General features: G+C 44.3%; 1 protein-coding gene across 6 annotated transcripts in view; it reads left to right on the top strand.

The window, feature by feature from the left end:
• Positions 1–20,761, top strand: part of STEAP3 (STEAP3 metalloreductase) — a 64,368-nt gene that overhangs the window by 26,020 nt on the left and 17,587 nt on the right. For 5 of the 6 annotated variants that reach the window (XM_077829699.1, XM_077829700.1, XM_077829698.1 and 2 more), the window contains exon 5: positions 4,929–5,149. In XM_077829699.1, the coding sequence (XP_077685825.1) occupies positions 4,929–5,149 (221 nt within the window). Of the gene's footprint in view, positions 1–4,928; positions 5,150–15,678; positions 16,904–20,761 lie in introns of those variants that run through there. The other variant, XM_077829703.1, reaches the window with a different exon arrangement.

Genomic DNA, 20,761 nt, shown 5'->3' with positions numbered 1-20,761 from the left:
TTCAAACTTTTTTGAAATGCCAATTTCTAGATTTTCCAACGAGGAATTTTTGGATTATTAGTGTTTAAGCAATTTGGCAATGCATTTCCTGATAGGTGGAGAAACTAACACAGCAGATGCATTTATTATCCTTGCACACTAGAAGTGAAAGTACATGTGCAGATGTTTATTTTTTCCTGCTAAATGAATGCATGGTGGAATACAATATATTCTTGTTCACTGTCTCTAGATGTAGTCACTATACTGTGCACTGTACAGTGCAGGACACTTTATCCAAAGTGTTTAGGGGTTATAATAAACTTGAGATTTACATAGTTCTTCACATTCAAAATGCTGTACAAAATGTTTGAAAAGAGTGAAAGATTTGAAAAGGTGCAAGCTGAACATCTATTGGTATCAAAGCTTTGCTCCCATCTTGGCCTCAGCCAGCAGTGATGTGTTTAAAATGAAATTCCAACTTCAGAGCTCTTTATTTGCCTCCTTTGAGGCAAATCAAATTGGCCGAGGTTCTTCTGGGAATTCTGTCCATCAGCAATTTTTTAAAAAATAAATCCAGGCATTATTTTTATCCAATTCTCATCTGGATCGTTTCAGGCCTTATTCAGTAATGTGAGCACTGTATATTTGTAGTGTTTGATCACTCCACTCTTATTAAAATATACTTTTGGTGCGAACTGGACAAAAACTTGCTTGCGTGTGCAACCTTAAAGTAGCAACACCACGCTTGTGCGGCTGCACAAATCCTGAGGATTTACTATTCTTTTAAACATTCAATTTTACAGTAGTCCCTGCATAACTCAATATTTAAAATTCATGGGAACTATACATGATATAGACATTGCATTTTATTTTAACAATGGCACATGTGCGTAACTTGACTTAAATGGAGAAATTGTTCATCTTCCCTTATGGTTTGTTTTCCCCAGGGTGTTTCAGTTTTAAAACTGACTCAAATGGCACACGGCGCTTCCATTTTTGTCCTCTTGGACTTCCAGATTGAAAAAGGGGTGTGTGTGGAGGGGGGCAGGGTGTCTTTGCCTATTAACTTCTAGCCCTGCAGACCCCCCCTGGAATCTGAACGTCAGTCTGACCTGGCTTCTTTCTGGCTCATGCATCACCAGAAATCAAGACTCAGGAGTTCTTTAACCATTCTGTTGATGATGAGAGAGCCAGAATGGAATCCAGCTCACTTCCCCATTGCTCTATTGACTCTGCATTGCTAATAGGAGTAAAAGCAGTAGACTTATCAGGAAGCAAAAGATCACTCTGAACACTTCAGCGTACAGACAAGTCTAAACAAGCCACATGGGACAGATGTTAGCCATGGTCATTGATGCCTCATTACTGGAATGCTCCCAGATACTATGGATATGAGGGTGGTATAAGAACCTCTCTACAATAGAAGACATGTGGGAAGCAGACTAATTGAGTAAGGAGGTACTATTTTTACATAGCACTTTTTAGAGTACTTCAACATATGCTGTTTTAATGGAATCCCACATGGGCAGTAAACCCATACGGCAACAGCATAAAAAATTGTATTGCTAATCAAATAGTTTCTTAGCTAGAAACTGAACTGAGGAAGACAGCAAGAATTACATGACTTCAAGATCCAATATCGTATCAGGGCTAGAAATGCTGGCAAATTAGTACACATGTTTTCAGGATGCTTGGCAGCTTCTTCATCCTATTAGGCCAGTAACCTGTGAGACTTTCAACCTTGTGCATTCATTTAACAGCCTCTAGGGATATGTCTGCACAGCAGAACAAAACAAAACATACATGGCAGCAAGTCTCAGAGCTGGGGTCAAATGACTCAGCCTCACAGGTCTTGCACTGTGGGGCTAAAAACAGTCATGTAGACATTAGGGCTCAGGCTGGAGCCTGGGTTCCGAGACACTCTCCGTTTCAGAGCCCAGGCTCCAGCCTGATCCTAAATGTCTACACTGCTCTTTTTAGCCCTGCAGCAAGAGCCCTGCAAGCCCAGGACAGTTGACTCTGGCGCTAAGACTCACTGCGGCAGGTCTTCTGTTGCTGTGTAGTTGTACCCTAGAATGACTTGGTATTGGGGGGAGGGGATAGCTCAGGGGTTTGAGCATTAGCCTGCTAAACCCAGGGTTGTGAGTTCAAGCCTTGAGGGGGCCATTTAGGGATCTGGGGCAAAAATTGGCAATTGAAAGCAGGGGGTTGGACTAGATGACCTCCTGAGGTTCCCTTCCAACCCTCTCAGTGTAAGCATGTGGGACTCACCCCTGCATCACCTCCTGCTGGTGTCCTGGGAATTAGCTCTACTTCCAGCCTTGGAGCACCCGCTGCAGGCCAGTGTCCCGCTTATGACAGGCCCCTGTGTCCCTTGTATGCTGGTGTGCTGCCCCTGGCAGTAACCCCTCACTTGCAGGGTCTCCCCACCTCACCTCAGTCTTTGGCTACTGCCCAGTCACTATCTAGCCCCCATTCAATGGGGCTGACTGCAGTATATAAGCCACTCATCACAGGCAAGGGTGGTTTGGACCTGCTGCCTCTGCCTACCCGCAGGCTGCCCCCAGCAACCCCAGTACCTAACTGGCCTTCGACTAGGCCGCAGCCGGGGGGGGGGGGGTTTTCCAGGCCAGAGCTCCCTTGGCCTTCCCCCAGCCCTGCTCCACTCTAGGCACTTAGTTAGGCTCCCCAACAGCCAGGCCCTTCTCTCTCTACATGCACAGAGAGTCTGTTTGGACTCCTGGCTCACAGCATCTTGTGGGGCCAGCTGGGCCTGATTGGGGCGTGGCCCCAGCTGTTGCTGCCTTCCCCAATCAGCCCAGGCTTCTTGTCCCCAGCCACAGCCCTCTCAGGGCTGTTCTAAGCCCCTCAGGACAGGAGCGGGGGTCTACTCTACTACACTCAGCTTATGTGCGTGTTTTAGCCACTAGGCAATGCTGATCCCACATATTGACACTTTAGTCAGTAGAGGGCAGTAGCACACAACATACAAACATTGTAGGAGGTAGAGGGCTCAATACATCTCCCATTACAGTCAAAGTCTCCCATTGATTGCTGTGGGAGTTGGATTGGGCACCAACATCATATTATTATATAACTGCTCATTTGTATAACTAATGAATTAGCCCACTGTTGCACTCTAAGGAACTTCCATGATTCTGGACTGAGTTACAGCCTTATCTAGGGATTCCTTGCTTATTAGTGTTTTGTTTCAGGTCACAAGGTTAACATCATTTAAATGTAGGCTTTTTTTTTCATTTAATACTAACTGATCCACTGTGATGCTTTGTTTCCTTTTGTCCTAACTTTTGTTTCTGGTTCACTTCTACCAACAGTTGTTTAAAAAGAAACTGAAGGGGGAAAAAATAATTAAGTTCAGCCTCAAGTGCCATAACTTATGTGAAAACCCTTTTGGATTAACTCTCCAAAAGAACACTTTGCCTAATGCAGAACGTTATTGCTTCACTTTGTACATTTTTTTTCCTCCCCATTTTAAATCTTTTCTCTGAAAGATTAGTCACAAGCTGGTACTTCCTGCCACTTTTCACCCAGGGATTTTTGCTGCCGGTGAGAACTAACAGCAAATAAATGATGTATGAGCCATGATGAGTCGATTGCTGCTGTTAGGAGCACTGTATCTTTCAACTGCAATCAGGGCACATTCCGGCTAGTTATCATTCTTAATTTTCCAAATAAGATGAACCTCTCCTGATCTAGTTGGGGGAGGGGAGGCTTGTTATCTCTTAGTCTTAGGAATTTAATGAGACTTTGAGTAGGAAGAAAGGATGGGTTTGGTATGAAGGATGCTCTAGGGGATAAGGTGCTGCTCTGGTATTCAGCAAACACATGTTTGAGTCCTAACTCTGACACTGACTTCCTGTAGAACCATGGATAAGTTCCCCATCTCTAACGTGGGGATAATATTTCCCTAAATCATAAGGGTGTTGTAAGGATGAAATCCAGTAATGACTCTTAGGTGCTCAGAATGATGCAGGTCATTTAAGTAGCTAGCTAAGTACCACTTATAAGGAAGTAGATTCCATAGAGCTTCTTTCTTCTTCACCTCCCAATCCTTTTAAATGCCCAATTAATTACACTGAGGGACAGATACAGTTGGTCTGTTTTGTCATTACTAACAAGGTTACTTTTGAGAAATCTGGTAAAACTGTAGACTAACAATCACAAACCAGGAGGAAACATTTTAGAAGCAGCAATTTCCCAGCTGATTTTTGTTTTCCAAATAAGATGATTTGATCTTTACTCCACCCCACCATTCCTGCGGCTCCCTCCCCACCCCCACCCCCACCCCCAATCACCTGACTTAGCTTCTGGAAGGCAATGTTTCTTGGCCATGACTAACAAGAAGCATTGATCAAGATTTTGGGGGACTACAGTTAAACGCCTAAGTCCATATTTAGGCTCCTAAATAAGTGGCCCTGTAGCAGCTGCTGGCTGTGCAGGCCTCTTTAAAATGAGCCATTTAATACATGCTTTCACCATAGCATACACTTGGGATTTGCCCCAGTTGCAGCTATCAGTGGGACCTGCACAAACCCAGAGTGGAGACAGAGAAACCACTCTAGGCTATCATTTACACCAGCTTGTTTCTGTTTCAATTGTTCACTCAACCTCTGTACGCCAGTTTCCCCATCACTAACTTGAGCATAGCACGTATTCAGAGGTGGTGAGAGTTCGTTAATGGTTATACTGCGCGTCGAAGATGCTTGTCTTGTCTAGAGCTCAGTCCTGCTCACAGCAATGCCAATGGCTAAACCCCCATTGACTTCAGTGGGAACGGATTTCGAATCCTTAGCTATTACGCCCTGCAGACAGGGAATATCTTACTTTAGCAAAGTGCCATGAAAGTGTTCAGGGCTTTATTTGCACTAAGTATTACTACTGTGAGAAGTATGGCACCTCAGTAAATAGCGTGTTTCTTTTCCTTGTAGTCCACCGTTGGATTTATTGCCCTGGTAGTCAGCACCCTACACACCCTCACCTTTGGATGGACAAGGGCCTTTGATGAAAACCAATACAAATTCTATCTGCCGCCAAGTTACACACTCACACTACTGGTGCCATGTACTGTGATCTTAGCGAAAATATTCTTTCGTTTGCCCTGTATCCACGGAAGACTGCGGCGCATTCGGAACGGCTGGGAAAAGGGAAGGTACGTGAAATTCACACTGCCCAGTGCAACTGGTGAATATTCAAGCGGAGAAAGTTCCAGTAATGTGTAGCAAAGCCTCTCTTATGATGGAGAATTTCAAAGCACTATGAAGATTTCTCGAGGTTTTTCATAATTGTGTATGTTTGGTATAATTGCCTTGTGGGTTGATATTCATAGTTGGTGACTTTAGAAAATCAGTTACCGTGAAACTAGTTTATGCAGTAGTATTTAAAATATATTGCTGATTCGCTAGCATGATTATTGCCTTAAAAAATCATCATGACGTTTGAGAGAGCAGCTGTAAATATATGTAGAAAATGAATGGAATTCTGTAGGTTGTATTGGTCTATTGAGACAGTAGCTGGTGGTACTCTGTACTGACACTTCTCTATTGGGGCCCCAGCTGCTCTCTTTTTTAAATATCCAGGGAGACCATTTGAATCCCCTATGATTATAAAGAAATCCTTCTGCATGAGACCTGATGGACCATCTGAATCTGCTGCTAAACCAAAACAATGTTTCTGAGCAGTGTGAGCGGTCCTTGGTGTTCTTCCACATGGGAAGTTGACTCTGAAGCTGAATGAGGACAGTATAAATCTCAGCATAAACTACTTAACTCCTGCCACCACAGCAGAAACATCCAGTTATTGGAGAACTGTGGGATGTGCTTCCAAACCTGATCCCTGGACCCAACAAATTGGATGGCACATCTCAGTATTCACTACTTTCTCAAATGTGGACAGTGTATTTTTTGGTCTTGTAGATGTGGGCGATGCATGTGCATATTTGTACAGTTGGAAGAGTTGATTTATTTCCAAAGGTTATAATAGATTTTGAAGACAGCACCGTGCCTGAAGTGCATTTACACCTTAGCGTAATCTGCAGTGGTCATTGCACATGTTCTCAGCGATATGAAACCAAAGTTTAGTGCATCCCCTAATGGAAGGAGTGTAACGATAACCTCCAAAAGGACTCGCAGCTTCATGATATTGACTCTGGGCACTGGGAAAATGACAGCTGCCAGCTGAATTAGCAGTGAATAATGGGGCGACGCTGTTTGAAACTACTCTTATTAAACTCAAACCACCTACATCTACAACAACTACTGTATCAGGTGTATTTGTTTCACCACCAGCAATGACACATCTGCCCTCTCTGTGACAGATCCAGTACATCCAAAAAACGCAGCTTTACAGCTATGAACATTCTCACAAAGGCTAAAACTCATCTGTCTCTGACCAAGTCTCAGTCATGGAATGGACACCAATGCAGCTACTCATTATGGGCCTGATTCTCCAGTGCCTTTCACCTTCAACAGTCATTTACTCAGCTACAAAGTGAGTGTCATACACTAGCATCATATGCAGTTACGTACCGCCATGCGTATCATCTCCGGCACCCTGTGTCCGACTCCACTCCCCTGGCTTCCAGTTCTGAGCAATATTGCTCCTCCTCCTATCAGACGAGAGGTTGCCACTGGCAGGTTACTGGAGAAAGTATGCGCCAACTCAAGCCTGCCACTGCACAATGACCTTTTCAAACCACCAGTTACACATTTGCCATCACGTCGCCCATTATGGTCTCATCCGCCACGTCAGGATGTTAGGGCGGAAACATTCTGGCAAGAGGAATGGATATCTATTATAATCCCCAACCAGCCCCTCGTCGCCAACCCCACAATTTGCCCACCTAGTTTTGACCTGCCCCATTGCCAATGGTCCCTGTTGAACAGGTGTCAGACGAGGCAAGGTCTCTGTGCAGCCAACCAGTACCACTGGGGCCTTTGTGACAGCCCTTTGTGCAGCTGCGGCACAACACAGACGATGCCGCACATTGTCGAGGAACGCCTGCTGACTAGGGTCAGCGGTGGCCTAGAAGAACTGCATCCCGCCACTGAAGATGCCATCGCTTGGCTAGACGACTACGCACACGCTAAATAAAAATACTAGCATCATTGGCAGAACTTCTCACTTCCTTGGCACAGGGGTGAACGATGCCCACACTCTGTGCAAGGCAGGGGAGAATCAGACCCCATATTTGTTTTTATCACAACGATTGTTCAGACTGTCCACAGTCTAAATTAATACACCATTCTTGATTGAAAACACACCAATGTCGTAGATGCTTTACAACACATGCAAATCCACAGTCTTTGCCCCGTAGAGATTCCAACTTGTTTGTTTACGACGACTGCCATGCTTTACAACAGATCCTTTAAAAAGGAGAGTCCAGAGGAAATAGAAGAATGTCTCAAGAACGTAAGATGTTAAGATCTGGTTGTAATAACCTGGTTTCCTACAACGAAGTAAAGTACAAAAGTTGCTGCTGGACAGTGCCTTGAAGATATGACAGGAGTCAATACTTGAATCACCAGAGAATTTTAAAAGTTGCTGCTGATCAGAACTTGCTGTTCAGCCTTAAACTGCTGAGGAGAATAAGACTTACAAGCTGCTATTAATAGTCCCCCTGATGATATTCAGGTATTTCTGCTGTTGTATAAGAGTCACCCTGGAATCTCAAAACACCACGTCTTCCTACTAAATTAAAGGAAATCAAGACGAGTCAGTGTGCTGGATTTCATAATCACATGATAATTCCTTCAATAAGAAGTGAGTTACTGTGTGTCCCTGTTGTGCCTTTCAGGGCAGGGAGAATTATCGAGAACCCCTCCATGCCCAGATCATTATCTGCTAATGTCACTCTCAAAGCAGATAGATTTGACAGTAATATGTGCATCTGAATGGCAAATTACAGCTTCTGCGAGAAGTCTGAGCCAAAATCACCTCTGGTGTAATTCCATCCACTTCAATTTAACTCCTGGAAGCGAATTTGAATTCAGTCCACTTACTCATTCCAGCCTCCTGCTGTATTTCATCATCAGGCAAAGCCAACATAAAATCACTAGTTTTCACATTTTCTGGCTAAGGTAAAGAATCCTGATTCTGATGCTTATTCTCACATCTGTGCTTCCTCTCACTCCCCTGCACCAGGCAACCTGGTAGACTGCTACACTGTTGGCAAAAAAGAGGAGGGGGACAGAAAGTTGCATGAGCCTTAGGCTTTGTCTTCAGTGTTTGTGTAAAAAAAAAAAAAAAAAAGTTTTTTTTAATATCAAGATAACTTTTGCACTGAGACATAGGGTTTGGCATCAACAGGATCACTCACAGAGCAAGAAGTGGTAGGGCTGAACCTGTAGAATCAGGGGTGGTGAATAGGTGGGCCAAATCCGGACCACCAGTCACTTTTGATTGAACCCCAAAATATTTTTATTTACTTATTATCATTATTCTTGTTTTTTTTAATTATTTTCTTTGGTGTCTGGATCTTGCCTATACCCTGACCAGGAAATTTGGACCTTGACAAAAAATAATTGACTACCCCGGGACCAATTTCTCTACCTACAGAACTTAAGTCCTAACTTGTGCAACTTTCAGAATGACTCTACCCTTTGGGGTCTATATCCTAAATCCCTGATACTAAAATTTTGAATAATTTATTCTGACTTTGTAGAAATAATAATTTTTAAAAAGTGTTAAGAAAACTTTGAAAATGCTCTTTGCCTTTTTAACTTCTTTCCCCACTGCATTATTTGATGTAGCTAGGGGGTTGAGGAATGTTAGCGTAAACATTTCCTTGTTACTGATATTACTTTTGTACTCCGTGTTTGTATATTTGTTGCAAGATTTATAGCTGAAATGGCAAACTGTTTGTATTTTTATTTTCTGTTTTCCTTATTTTGTACCTTTGGGGTATAAGAACCAATTGTAAAGCTGTGAGAACAGGGCCAGTTTTAATCCTCTTTCATCATTGGCCTCTCAGTCTTAGAATTATAGCTCTATAAAGATAGAATGAATGTGCCTGTATAATGGCATCAGTACTCACTCATTCTTGTGTGCTGTCTCTTTTTCTATAGACAATACAATGTTAATCTAAAGTATCTTTCTGTTAAATAAAGCTATCAATAAAGCGACGTGATTGTCCAGGATTTAAATGTGAGAAACAAAACCCAATAACGTAAGCAGCTGGTGTTTGCTATTGTGATGGGAAAAGATATTACCTAGAAGGACCAATGCTCTGATAGACTTGTCAGTTCTATGTCATATCAGTGTAAGAGGGAATATTCCACACATTTGCATTCATTGTCGCTGTAATAGATATTTAATTATGTAGGCCTTTGTGGGTGCTGATCATGGATATAATACAAGCTGTTGCAGCTCATGAATAGCAGATCTTAATTCAGTAAGCACAAAGTTGCCTTAATATAGAGCTAAAGAAGAAGGGGACAATGGATGAGTTTAGTGAGAGTGGAAAGATGCAATCTTTAACACTGTCTCTTTAGCCTCAGTTCCTTTAGGCACTACCTCAAGGAAGTGGGATAACAGATCCACCACTTCTAGATCTGCAGTGTAGCATTTTAATGAGCTAATTTGTAAATTGATTTTAATGAGTTAATTTAAATTCCTGTGCTAAAGTTTAGCCTCTGCAGGTACAGCTCTCTAACGCCTTCCTTATTATACAGGGCTTTTAGCAATGTTTTTGGTCTCCTGCTCTTCAGGGATTTACTGACAAAGTGATTTATCAAACTATGGTTAAATCTTAAGTGGGATGCAATTGCTTGAAAACTGCTAGAAGGTGTATTTCATAAAATTTCTCCAAGTCACCAAGAAGGCTCGCACGGGTATATTAGCTGTTACATCTGAAGGTTTTGTCACTGTTTGTATATTCTCTATCTCAATATTTCATGCATCAAGTTAGTGGAATCTGTAGACTGTGCCTTAGCTTTGAAACAATGGATTTGTTACACTAGGGATGTTCGGTTCAATTTATTGTTTAGTGAGTGACAGTTTTGCAGAACTCCTATACAGAGTAGTTTCCCACTACCAAGAACTTATGTGAAACTCAGAGCCAGATAATTTAAATTAAACTTGTGATGTACAGTATGTGGGTACAATATAACCTTATTTGCTGTTCTTGTTCATGGAGCAAATGAATCACTTTTCATAGATGTAGGGCTGGAAAGGATCATTATGACAATCTAAGTTGACCTGTGTAGTATTGGCCATGTAATTTGATGATTCCTGCAACAAACCCAATGACTTGTAATTGACCTAGAGCATCTCTCTCAGGCAGATGTCCACTTTTGATTTAAGGACAGCAAGTGATGGAGGATCTACCACACCCAGCTAGTCCACTGGTTAGTTACCCTCACGGTTAAAAATATTTGCCTTTGCCCCTGATTTGAGTTTATCTAGCTTCAACTTCCAGCCAAAATCAGCTGTTATCCCACTTTCTCCTGGATTAAAGAGTCGTCTACTATCAAATATTTGCTCTTAAAGAGATGTCTCATTCAGCACCCTAGAGGGAGTAGTAGGAAAGCAGATGCTAGAAGAGAGCCAAATTTGCTTTCTGCTAAGCCGAATTGCCACTGAAAAAATAGAAAAAGAAAATGAGAGGCTCAGCTAATGACTTATAGGGGGCCTTCCTCTCTACACCACTTGTTTAATTCTATGTGAAGTCATTGACTAAAGACTATTAATCTGATTTAGTTCATGCCAGCTAGATGGTGGTTGAGCCTGAGGCTTAACTGCACACCAATGTGGGAATAGCCCAATACTTGACATTTTAACGTTAAGGCCATTGATGCAAAGGGGCTTCCTGATCTGGCCTCTTAAGCAACACATGTGGAGTATAGAACAGAATATAGAATATACATGCCTGGGGCATGTTTTCCCAGTCCACTGGCACCCTCATCCCTATAGACCCCGTAGGTGCAGATAACAACGCTGGCAGAATTAGACCCAAGTGTGATGTAAAACAAGAGCCTACCAGCAGCTCTCAGATGATAGGGAAAGTTTCAGCTGTGCAGCACTACATGCCACAGCTGGCAAAATGGGAGGCCTTGACAAATGCAGAGGTGAGTCTAAGTTTATATACTCTGCACCTTCTTCTGGTCTCTTCAGTGTATCCACAACCAACTCAGACTTGCACCCAATTTACACTCCTACCCCCACCCCTCTGAATTTGGTCCCTACATTATAAAGGAATTGGTTTCTGTAAATCAGGACTTGCCATAAGATTTAACCCACCAGTGGATCATGAAGGGATGCCTGCTGGGCCGCACCCCGTGGATCGCTGGTGCGGTGAAGCAAAATCATGTGGGTTCTAGGGTGCAACAGAGGGTGTAGGAAGGTATGAAAAGTTCCACTTTTCCTGCTGTCCCTCCTCTGCTCTATCCCTAACCCAATCTCACATCTGCTCCTCAGTCTTCTCCTTCCTTCCCAGCTCCTGGGATAGCTCTGTTTCATGCGACAACAGGGCCAGGCCCACAACACTCCTGAAGTAAGTCTGCTGCTGGGAGAATAGAGAACCACCCCCCCACCCCATCTTCCTCACCTCCCCATTGGCACCACCAGTAACCCACCCATCACATTCCCCTACTACCTCATTTTTACATTGGGGGTGATTGATATAAAATGAAATTTGACCATTTATTATTCGTCACTAATGGGAACTAAATGGCTTGTGGATTACTGTACTGATTCTCTGGGGGCCTAGGACAGTTTTTGCTCATGCACAAAAAAGGTTGAAAATCCCTGGAGTAATTTCCACAGTATGAGGCCAGAAGAGAGGAGTAAAGCAAGAGAAACAAAACTGGAAGATTTAAGGAAAAAACATCAGACAGGCCAGCCCGCACCCACATTTCAACTTTACTTTCTTTCATCTCCTCTGTACCCAGCCTTGCACTGGTAAATTAATGCATGTAGATAGAGGGGAGTCTGACTGTAAGGAAGTCCATTACATCCCCTTACACACCACTTGTTGCCCATTATCTGGGCACAATCTATGTGAACTTCAGCCATCATAGCTGAGTGAATCAATTCACAACACTGCAGCCTGCCACCTCTGTGCACTGGAATTCACATCCCACCTGAGTTGATCAAAGCTCAGATGTTGTGGCCTGGAGGCTCCAATGCAAGATTCCCTTTTTCTCGCTGCACGGGGGACGGGGTGGGGGGGGACTAACGGGAGGGCAGGGTGGAGGGCATTAAGTATTGCTGAAGATTTAGTGATGGATTTTGCATGTATGTTTGTGTTTGCTCTGGGTGCTTCACCTTGAAGTTAAGACAGGCTTATTTTAAAGCTAGATAAATACACCTCAGCAACCTAAAACTGGTATACTCCAGACAACACACCAAATGAATGATATGGGGAGGTTAACATCCAAGCTGTGCAAAGGTTTAGACATGCTGGAACTGGCTATGCAAAGAATGCTCTTAATCTAACAGGAGGAATTTAAGATTTGACATCAGCATTTTGACTTCAATATAAAATGCAACACTGTCTGCAAGGAAAGCATCAGCGCTCGGCCCCAGAGAACTAGCACAGGCTATGCAAGTTAAACTAGTTCACAAAGAACTGTTCTTCACAAATGCTAAATATTTCCTTGCTCATACGGGCTTTGATATACTGAAGAACAGGCTGTGCTGACACCTGCTGGCTTTCTCTTCAGACAAAGATACTTCATGCAAGTAGCGCTTGGGCTTTGCTATAGTTCTCCCCACCCATTGCACACAACTCTATGGTGAAACTACACTTCTGTTTAAATCAAGAAGTGGACAGGGTTATGGTATGTGCAATTTTCTAAGAACCTGTTTCAGAAGGATCCTTTGACACTCTCCTCATTCAGATCACGGCTGGGACATAGCTTCTGTTTCGGGAAGGGCACGCATCCCTTAATGGGTGCAAAAAAGAATTGTGTACCACTGGAGTGAGTCTTTGCTGTCCCATCTGTACAGCAAATGCTGCATCCATGAAAACCTGCTGCAGTTAAGATGTGGGCAGTAGGCAGAGGGGGTGAGGGGGCAAGAAGGGAAGAGAAGAAAAGCACAAGGAAGGGATGAATACATTTAGCGAGAAAAGGGAAGGCTTGACAAGTTAACCTATCTAAGATAGAAAACAACCAGTCCATTGCCACTAAGAACAGCAAAAAGAAGTCTCACCTTTCCTGAGCCTAGTAAAGCCTAGAAGTCTCACCTTTCCATGAGCCTAGTAAAGAGGGACAGCAAAAAGAAGTCTCACCTTTCCTGTCCCTCTTTACTAGGCTCATTCATAATTGCCAAGTCTATGTGCTGAAGTCCAGCAAAAGGAAATAATGGGGAAAAGATCTGGTTTCAAAGAAGAGCAGAACCCTTCCTGAAACACTGCCAGACAATATACAAAGAGAGACAAGGGCAAGGTAATATCTTTTTGGACCAACTTCTGTTGGTGAGAGACACACGCTTTTAATCCACACCGAGCTCTTCTTCAGGTCTGGGAAACGTAGGCGATGTCTACACTACTGCTTATGTCGTATAACTTATGTCATGCAGGGGTGTGAATAAAACACACCCCACCACCACTTGTTGGGGGTGGATTAATTATGTTGATGGAAGAGCTTTCTCCCATCATCGGTGTAGAGCAGCTAGACTAGAGATCTTACCGCGGTGCAGCTGCATTGGATAGCTATGCCACTGCAAGCTCTCTAGGGTAGATACCGAGTGTCACAGCGAAATACAAGGTGGAACAGATTGTTTAGCATAAGTCGTTAACACATACTGTAAAAAGAAAAGGAGTACTTGTGGCACCTTAGAGACTAACACATTTATTTGAGCATAAGCTTTTGTGAGCTACAGCTCACTGCATCGGATGTAGCTCACGAAAGCTCATGCTCAAATAAATGTGTTAATCTCTAAGGTGCCACAAGTCCTCCTTGTCTTTTTGCGGATACAGACTAACACAGCTGCTACCCTGAAACCTGTCATTATGCAAGGCATATTGTAAGAGACCATTCAAGGTGAAGTGGCCTATTAACGCCTCCAGTCCTAGGGAGAAAAGGGGGAGCAACAGCTGGGGATGGGGGCAGCTAGTGGGTTACAGATTGTTGTTATAAGCCATAAAGCCAGTGTAGGCAGACACACAACTTTTGAATTTGTATGTAACTTAAGGACTGGTCTACACTGCCAAGGTTTTTCGTCAAAAGGCAGCAGAGGTGTATGCCACTCCTCAGTTGCAGTGCTGTAAAAAAAAAAAAAAAACCACCTTGACAAGAGTCATAAGGCTTTTTGCACCAAGGTTTTATCGCCATCGTGCCAGTGTAGACACCATGCCTGATTTTAGCGCTGTTATTGGCCACCGGAAAGTGTCCCACAATGCCCATGCTGACCACTCTAGTCAGCAGTTTCAACTCTGCTGCCCTGCTGCCGGGTGAACAACCTTCTGTGCCTCCCCCTTTAAAGCCCCAGGAATTTTGAAATTCCCCTTCCTGTTTGCTAAGCGCACATCCTCCGTGGTGACCATGGCGGCTCCACACAGCAAACGATTTCCCGCTTGGACCACTGCGGAGCTACTGGATCTGATGAGTGTTTGGGGCGAGGAGGCTGTCCAGTCCCAGCAGCGTGCCAGCCGTAAGCATTTCTATATCTACGGCCAGACTGCGTGCAGCTTGCACAAAAAGGGCTATGATCAGGACATGCTGCAGTGCAGTGCAAAGGTGAAGGAGCTGAGGCACGCGTACCACAAGGCAAGGGAGGCAAACCGTCGCTCCAGTTCTGTGCCCCAGACCTGTCGTTTTTATAAGGAGTTGGACGCTATCCTAAATGGCAACTCAACCTCCACCGTCAAGCACACCATGGATACTGCGACAGGTCTGAAGCCAGTGGAAAGTGGACCTAGCCCAGAGGAGGAAGTCATTGATGAAGAGGTGGAGGCTGAAGAAGATGTGGAGCCCACAGCAGGGCCGCCCAGTGGTGCATCCAGTCAGGAGTTTTCTCCACTCCGGTGGTGTCTCAGCAGTCACTCTGTGGCGAGCCAGGAGAGGAGACCCCTGATAAGTGGTTTAGCTTTGTGAAGTTCTGAAGTGGGTTGAGGGCAGAGAAATGTACAAGACTGGCTGTGTTTCTGTGTGCTGGGCATTTCCACATGCAGCTAGGCAGTATGGCAGAACAGGGAGTTGATGCACTCCGAGATTTCATGAGAATCCTCCAGAGAGAAACTTTCCTGGAGGTACTCAGCAATCCTCTGCCGGAGGTTCCTTGGCAGAGCTGCTTTGTTCCTTCTCCCATTGAGAGACACTTTCCCATGCCACTCTGCAATTACCTGGGCAGGGACCAAAGCTGCACACAGGCAAGCAGCGTAGGGACGGGGGCAGAAGCTGCAAGCATGTAGCAGATGCACCTTTGCTTCCTTGCTTACCCTCAGGAGTGAGATATTTTCCATAGTGACCCCGCCTGTGGAAAACGGTGGGGAAGTTTAGAGTGTTGACCCCCATAAGTGCCTGGGGACCCTTTCACATTGCTTTTCTGCAATGAACAATGCCCCTGCCCCTTGGGTTCACTCACCATGCTTGGGCTGTTCTCCTGCATGTGTGCTTGCCTAGAGTCACCGAGAAAGTGATAGGTATGTTACCAGCTGTGTATTTTAATGCAGTGTTTCAATGCTCTCTGTGTAGTTGACAATAGTGCTTCTGTTTATTGTTAATTATGCCTCTCTAGACATGACCTTGTGAACCCCCTCCAACAGCAGGAAAGCGTCTGTGCCAGATAAGAAAATGTCCAAGACAGAGCAAGAAAGATATGTTCCGGGAGGTGCTGCTGCAGTCAAAGGCAGAAAAGTTTGAAAGCAAGAAGTAGAGGGAAAGCAACAAGTGGGAAAGGAAAGAAAATGATGCGTACAATAGGGACGCCACAGAGAGTCTGATAAAAGTTTTGGACCATCAAACTGACATGTTCCAGTCTCTCATAATGGTCCAGACTGAGCAGATGCGTGCTTGCCCTCCCCTTCAACACATTCAGAATTCCCCCTGCACATTCCTTTCTGCTTTCTGACACTTTGTGCTTTCCTCTAAACTCCACACACACACCCCCATAGACAGCATTTCAAACGAAAGCTGGACTTATGCTCAGCTCTGAAAGTCAACCCCCTTCCCCCCAAGTATCTTCTCCCCCCAGGAATCTGTGTGTGTCTATGTATCTGTGTGTAGTGTTGGGTTGTGATTTATTTCACAATAAAAGCAAAGTTCTTTGAATTATAAGCACTCTTTATATGTTTCCATGCAAGTTATGGTAGCAGATGGCACCTGCAAATCAGCAGGCATGTCTGTCAGTTCCTTAATTGAATCCTAGGCCTTAACAATCACTACTGCTTCCTAGCATATCAAATTTAATTAACCATTGCAGTCCCAATCATAGCAACAAACATTACTGGTTTTTATCTTCAAAGTGTTGCCTCAAGGCATCCCTGATTCTTATTGCCCCACGTTGCACCCCTCTAATAGCCCTGGTATCGGGATGCTCAAAATCAGCAGCCAGGCATTCTGCCTTCACAGTCCACTCCGAGTAAATTTTTCACCCTTCCCTTCACAAATATTATGCCGTGTGCAACATGCAGCTATAACCGTGGGAATATTCTCCTCACTAAGGTCTAACCTGCCATACAGGCACTGCCAGCGCACCTTTAATCGGCCAAACACACATTCAACGGTCATTCGGCACCTAACTCAGCCTGTTGTTGAACCACACCTTACTGCTATCTGGGTTTTCCATGTACGGCTTCATGAGCCATGGCATTAAGGGGTACACTGGGTCTCCCAGGATCACTGGGCATTTTGACTTCCCCTGTGGTGATCTGGTCTGGAAAGAAAGTCCCTGCTTGCAGCTTTCTGTACAGGCCAGTGTTCCTAAAGATACAGGTATCATGCACCTTTCCAGATCACCCCATGTTGATTTAGGGGAAGGGGTTAGAATGGGGGCAGGGAAGAGGTGGGGCAGGGGCGGGCCTCATGGAAGGGGTGGAGTGGGGGCGGGGCTGGGGCAGCGGGTGTGGGGGGGTCAGTGATGCAGCCCTCGGGCCAATGTACTAGTCCTCATATGGCCCTCGTGGTCATTTGAGTTTGAGACCCCTGCACTAAGCCCTGGATGGGGGAGGCAGCATCGTTTTTGTTATTGAGTCTCTCAAAAAACCCTACAAATATACATTACAATGATTTGGATGTGAACCTGTGCATATTTAATTGTTTTTCCTAAAGTTAATTAAGTATTTTAGGGGGAAAGTGTCAGTGCGGCCACCAGTGAGAGTTGGTGGCCGCACTGTGAGGCCACCAAAAAATTTTTTGCAAGAACCCCTTGTCACCCCTCTGCAGTTCGGGAAACCCATTTCTGCAAACCCATCCAGAATTTCATGCACATTGCCAAGAGTCATGGTCTTTCACAGTAGGATGTGACTAATGGCCTTGCACACTTGCATTAACACAGCCCCAACAGTCGACTTCCGCACTCCAAAATGGTTCACGACCAACTGGTAGCAGGCTGGAGTCACCAGCTTCCACACTGCAATCGCCACGCACTTCTCCACTGAGAGGGCAGCTCTCATTCAGGAGTCCTTACGTCACAGTGCTGGGGAGAGCTCACCACACAGTTCCAGGAAGGTGACTTTCTGCATCTGAAAATTCTGAAGCCACTGGTCATGATCCCAGACCTGCATAACAATGCAATCCCACAACTCTGTGCTAGTTTCCAGAGCCCAAAAGCGACATTCCACTGTGATCAGCTGTTCCGTGAATGCCAAAAGCAATCTAATGTTGCTGCTTTCCATGTTGGACACGTCAGGCAACTGTGACTACCATTGCCTTCGTAACTTCAAGAATAACTCCACTGCTATTCGTGATGTGCTAGTGAGAGCTAGCAGAGCAGTGGAGATCAGCGCAGGATCCATTCCTGCAGATAGATGTGGCAGGGCAAGGAGAAAACAAGAGACGTTGAAAAATTTTGCAAACTGAAGACAGGAGCACATGGAATGCTGGGACGGAAAGCAGTGCATCACGGGCCACTGAGCCTGGACCCATGATGCGCCATGATCCCCTGTGCCTTCCCACAAGACCTAGCAGCAGAAGAGGGAGAGCAGGACTGTGGGATAGCTACCCACAGTGCACTGCTCTCATTGCTGATGCAAGTGCCGCAAGTGTGAACACGCTATGCTGCCAGTGGAAGACAATGTGAACACACAACAGCAATGTTCTTTAAGCGCTTTATCATCAGCGACCTAACTCCCTGTGAAAAAACTCTGTCCGTTTTTTTCTGTCCCGTGTACACATAGCCTAAGTGTTTCCAGCGATCCTGCTGCCACTAACTTCAAAGAGAGCCCATTATTTTCTTACTGATGTGACCAAGCATGGACAAGTACAGCATGTCCTCTAATCACATTCCCACCCTGTTGGCTTCAAGGATCCCTCTTCCTCAAGGCCTGAAGTCAGTTTCTCTACTACTGGGCAAGGAGGACAGGAATCCACAGCTGTTCTAGACCAGTGACAGGTGCTACATGCTAAAGGTTACCTGCAAATATTTTTTCAAATGAACTAATTGGAAGGTAGTGTGCTGAATGCCCCCAAAACCAAAAGAGGAGCATTTGTCCTTCTCCATTCAATACTTGCAGATCTCTTCTAGAACAAAATAACTTTCAGAGGGTAAATCGGTTCCCCTAATTAACACTGACACTGTACAACATACCTCTTAGACTCCTCCTTGAAGATCTGGAAAGGTGTCTTAGCCAATGACAATTGGGAGCATTTAACATACCCATTATAAATATCCATGCCAGCAATTTTTTCTTAACAAATAGAAAAGCAGCATGAATGTCAGGAGGTAACAAAATTGTCTCTGGAAAATTCAGATGCCTGCACAATCAAGGTTTGCAAAAGGTATTTTAAGCGAACAAAGTGACAGTTTTAATGTGTAAAAATTAGGACAGTTGAAGACTGGTTTTGTATCCAGCTGACTAGATATAACTGAGAATTTATTCAGCCAGGCACCATTGCTCCTGCTGGCAATTCCTTCCCATTCAAACTTCCTCTCTGGTCCCACTGCAGACATCTTCCCACGTCAACATCTAACTAAGCCTCCACTCCCTGATGCCACTTTTCCCCAGCTCTGGCCTCTCCCATTGCAACTATCCCTTCCCAACTATTGTGATCCATACAAAGTCCTGGATCTGTTTCTTCTGCAGGAGGGTCAGTTTATTCCACCATCCATCAGACGGTAAACCTCAGGCTGATTTAAAATCAAAGCAACTCAAGATAAAGACTACAGTTCTTTTTGGTTTATAGTTTAATTTAGAACTGGTGAGAGATGACACGCTGATAGCCCTGGAAAGTAAAATCCTCATTATTCCCACAATGACTAAGAGCACAAGCAAAATCAGTATAAACTAGCCCACACTGCCATGGGGAAAATCACCTCTGATCAGGGCCTCTGCTAAGACCACAAACCAGGGTACCAACTGTGGTGGTGTTTTCTTGTGAAAATGAGCTGACCATTCCATAAGAAATTGGACAGAGACCTCTAACTCATTTCACACTGGCTACTGGAAGTAATGGATGCCAACAACTTTTGTTCACCACTCAACTGCTAATCACACTCAACTGCTCCAGAATCAAACCAGCTTCCAGCGATGAAAGGCCCCATATTCCATTACCAATCCTCTCTGTATTCTGTTCCAACATTCTCAGTTTGAATAATAAGTCCTGGTGATTTTCTATGCCTTTTTTGGAAGACTGAAATGCTTTAAAGAGCTGGTGAAAGTAACACAAGTAGAACAGTATTTCAGAAAGAGTCACAGTATACAAGCAGTGTTTGAGAGCATAACAAAAGGCTCTGTCATGCTATTGTACAGCACAGCCCATGAAGTGCCACTGCCTTATCCCTGCAATTTCATGGAACAGCAGTATTAACTCTTCCTGGAGAGCAAGTCTGTCTAATCATTCTAGGATGACTATTCTACTTGTTCTTAATTTGGTGAATGTAGCAGAAGAGTATAGAAGTTCCAGGAACTAATAGATAGTGACACTATGGGAGTACTCATCTCCAAGAAAGTGGGAAAGAATTGCTCCCTGTCATGGAAACAGCTGCCCACAGACTGTGCCTCCCCTCACAAGAAACGCAATCATTCGGGTTTTATTTTAATACTGAACTGAACCGAGGAGCATTCACTGGCTTTCACACCATTTGGAGAAATGCCTGATGTCTGCTTATGCATACTGATGTCACACAAGAAGTCAAGTTGCTACGCCTTACACCAAGGCATCTCTGTGAAATGATGCTAAAAACAATCAGGCTGGTCCTTGAACACAAAAGCTTCCAAACAGTCATTTGTCTGTTTCATCACACTAAAAGGGGCTGGAATATAGAGTATAAAGGAAAGCATTCACAACTGAAGAATATGAAACTGAATCAGCCTGCACCATTAAAACAAGACAGACTGAACATAAGATGAGTGAAATAAAGCTATTATTTGTAATCTAGGGATTCCATCACTGAGCTCTTTAAAATATCCAGTGAGTTGGTCATAAAAAGTTTCCTTTTTCCATAAAAAAAGGATACCATTATGACAGGATTTTACATACATAGCTAACGACTCTTATACTTAATCCACCACTGTAGAATCACACCACCAGAATGTGTGTTACAGGTCTGAGTTCATCTATACTGCTTACATTGTAAGATGTAAGGGGGGAGAGGGGAAATGTATGAAAGGAAAGCAAATTTGTGTCATTGATTTTTTTCCCCCTGGATCTCAGCATCCTGA

The sequence above is a fragment of the Eretmochelys imbricata genome, chromosome 11 (genome assembly GCF_965152235.1).
Source record: "Eretmochelys imbricata isolate rEreImb1 chromosome 11, rEreImb1.hap1, whole genome shotgun sequence".
Classification (NCBI taxonomy): Eukaryota; Metazoa; Chordata; order Testudines; family Cheloniidae; genus Eretmochelys; species Eretmochelys imbricata.
This window is presented reverse-complemented; position numbering and strand designations above follow the sequence as displayed.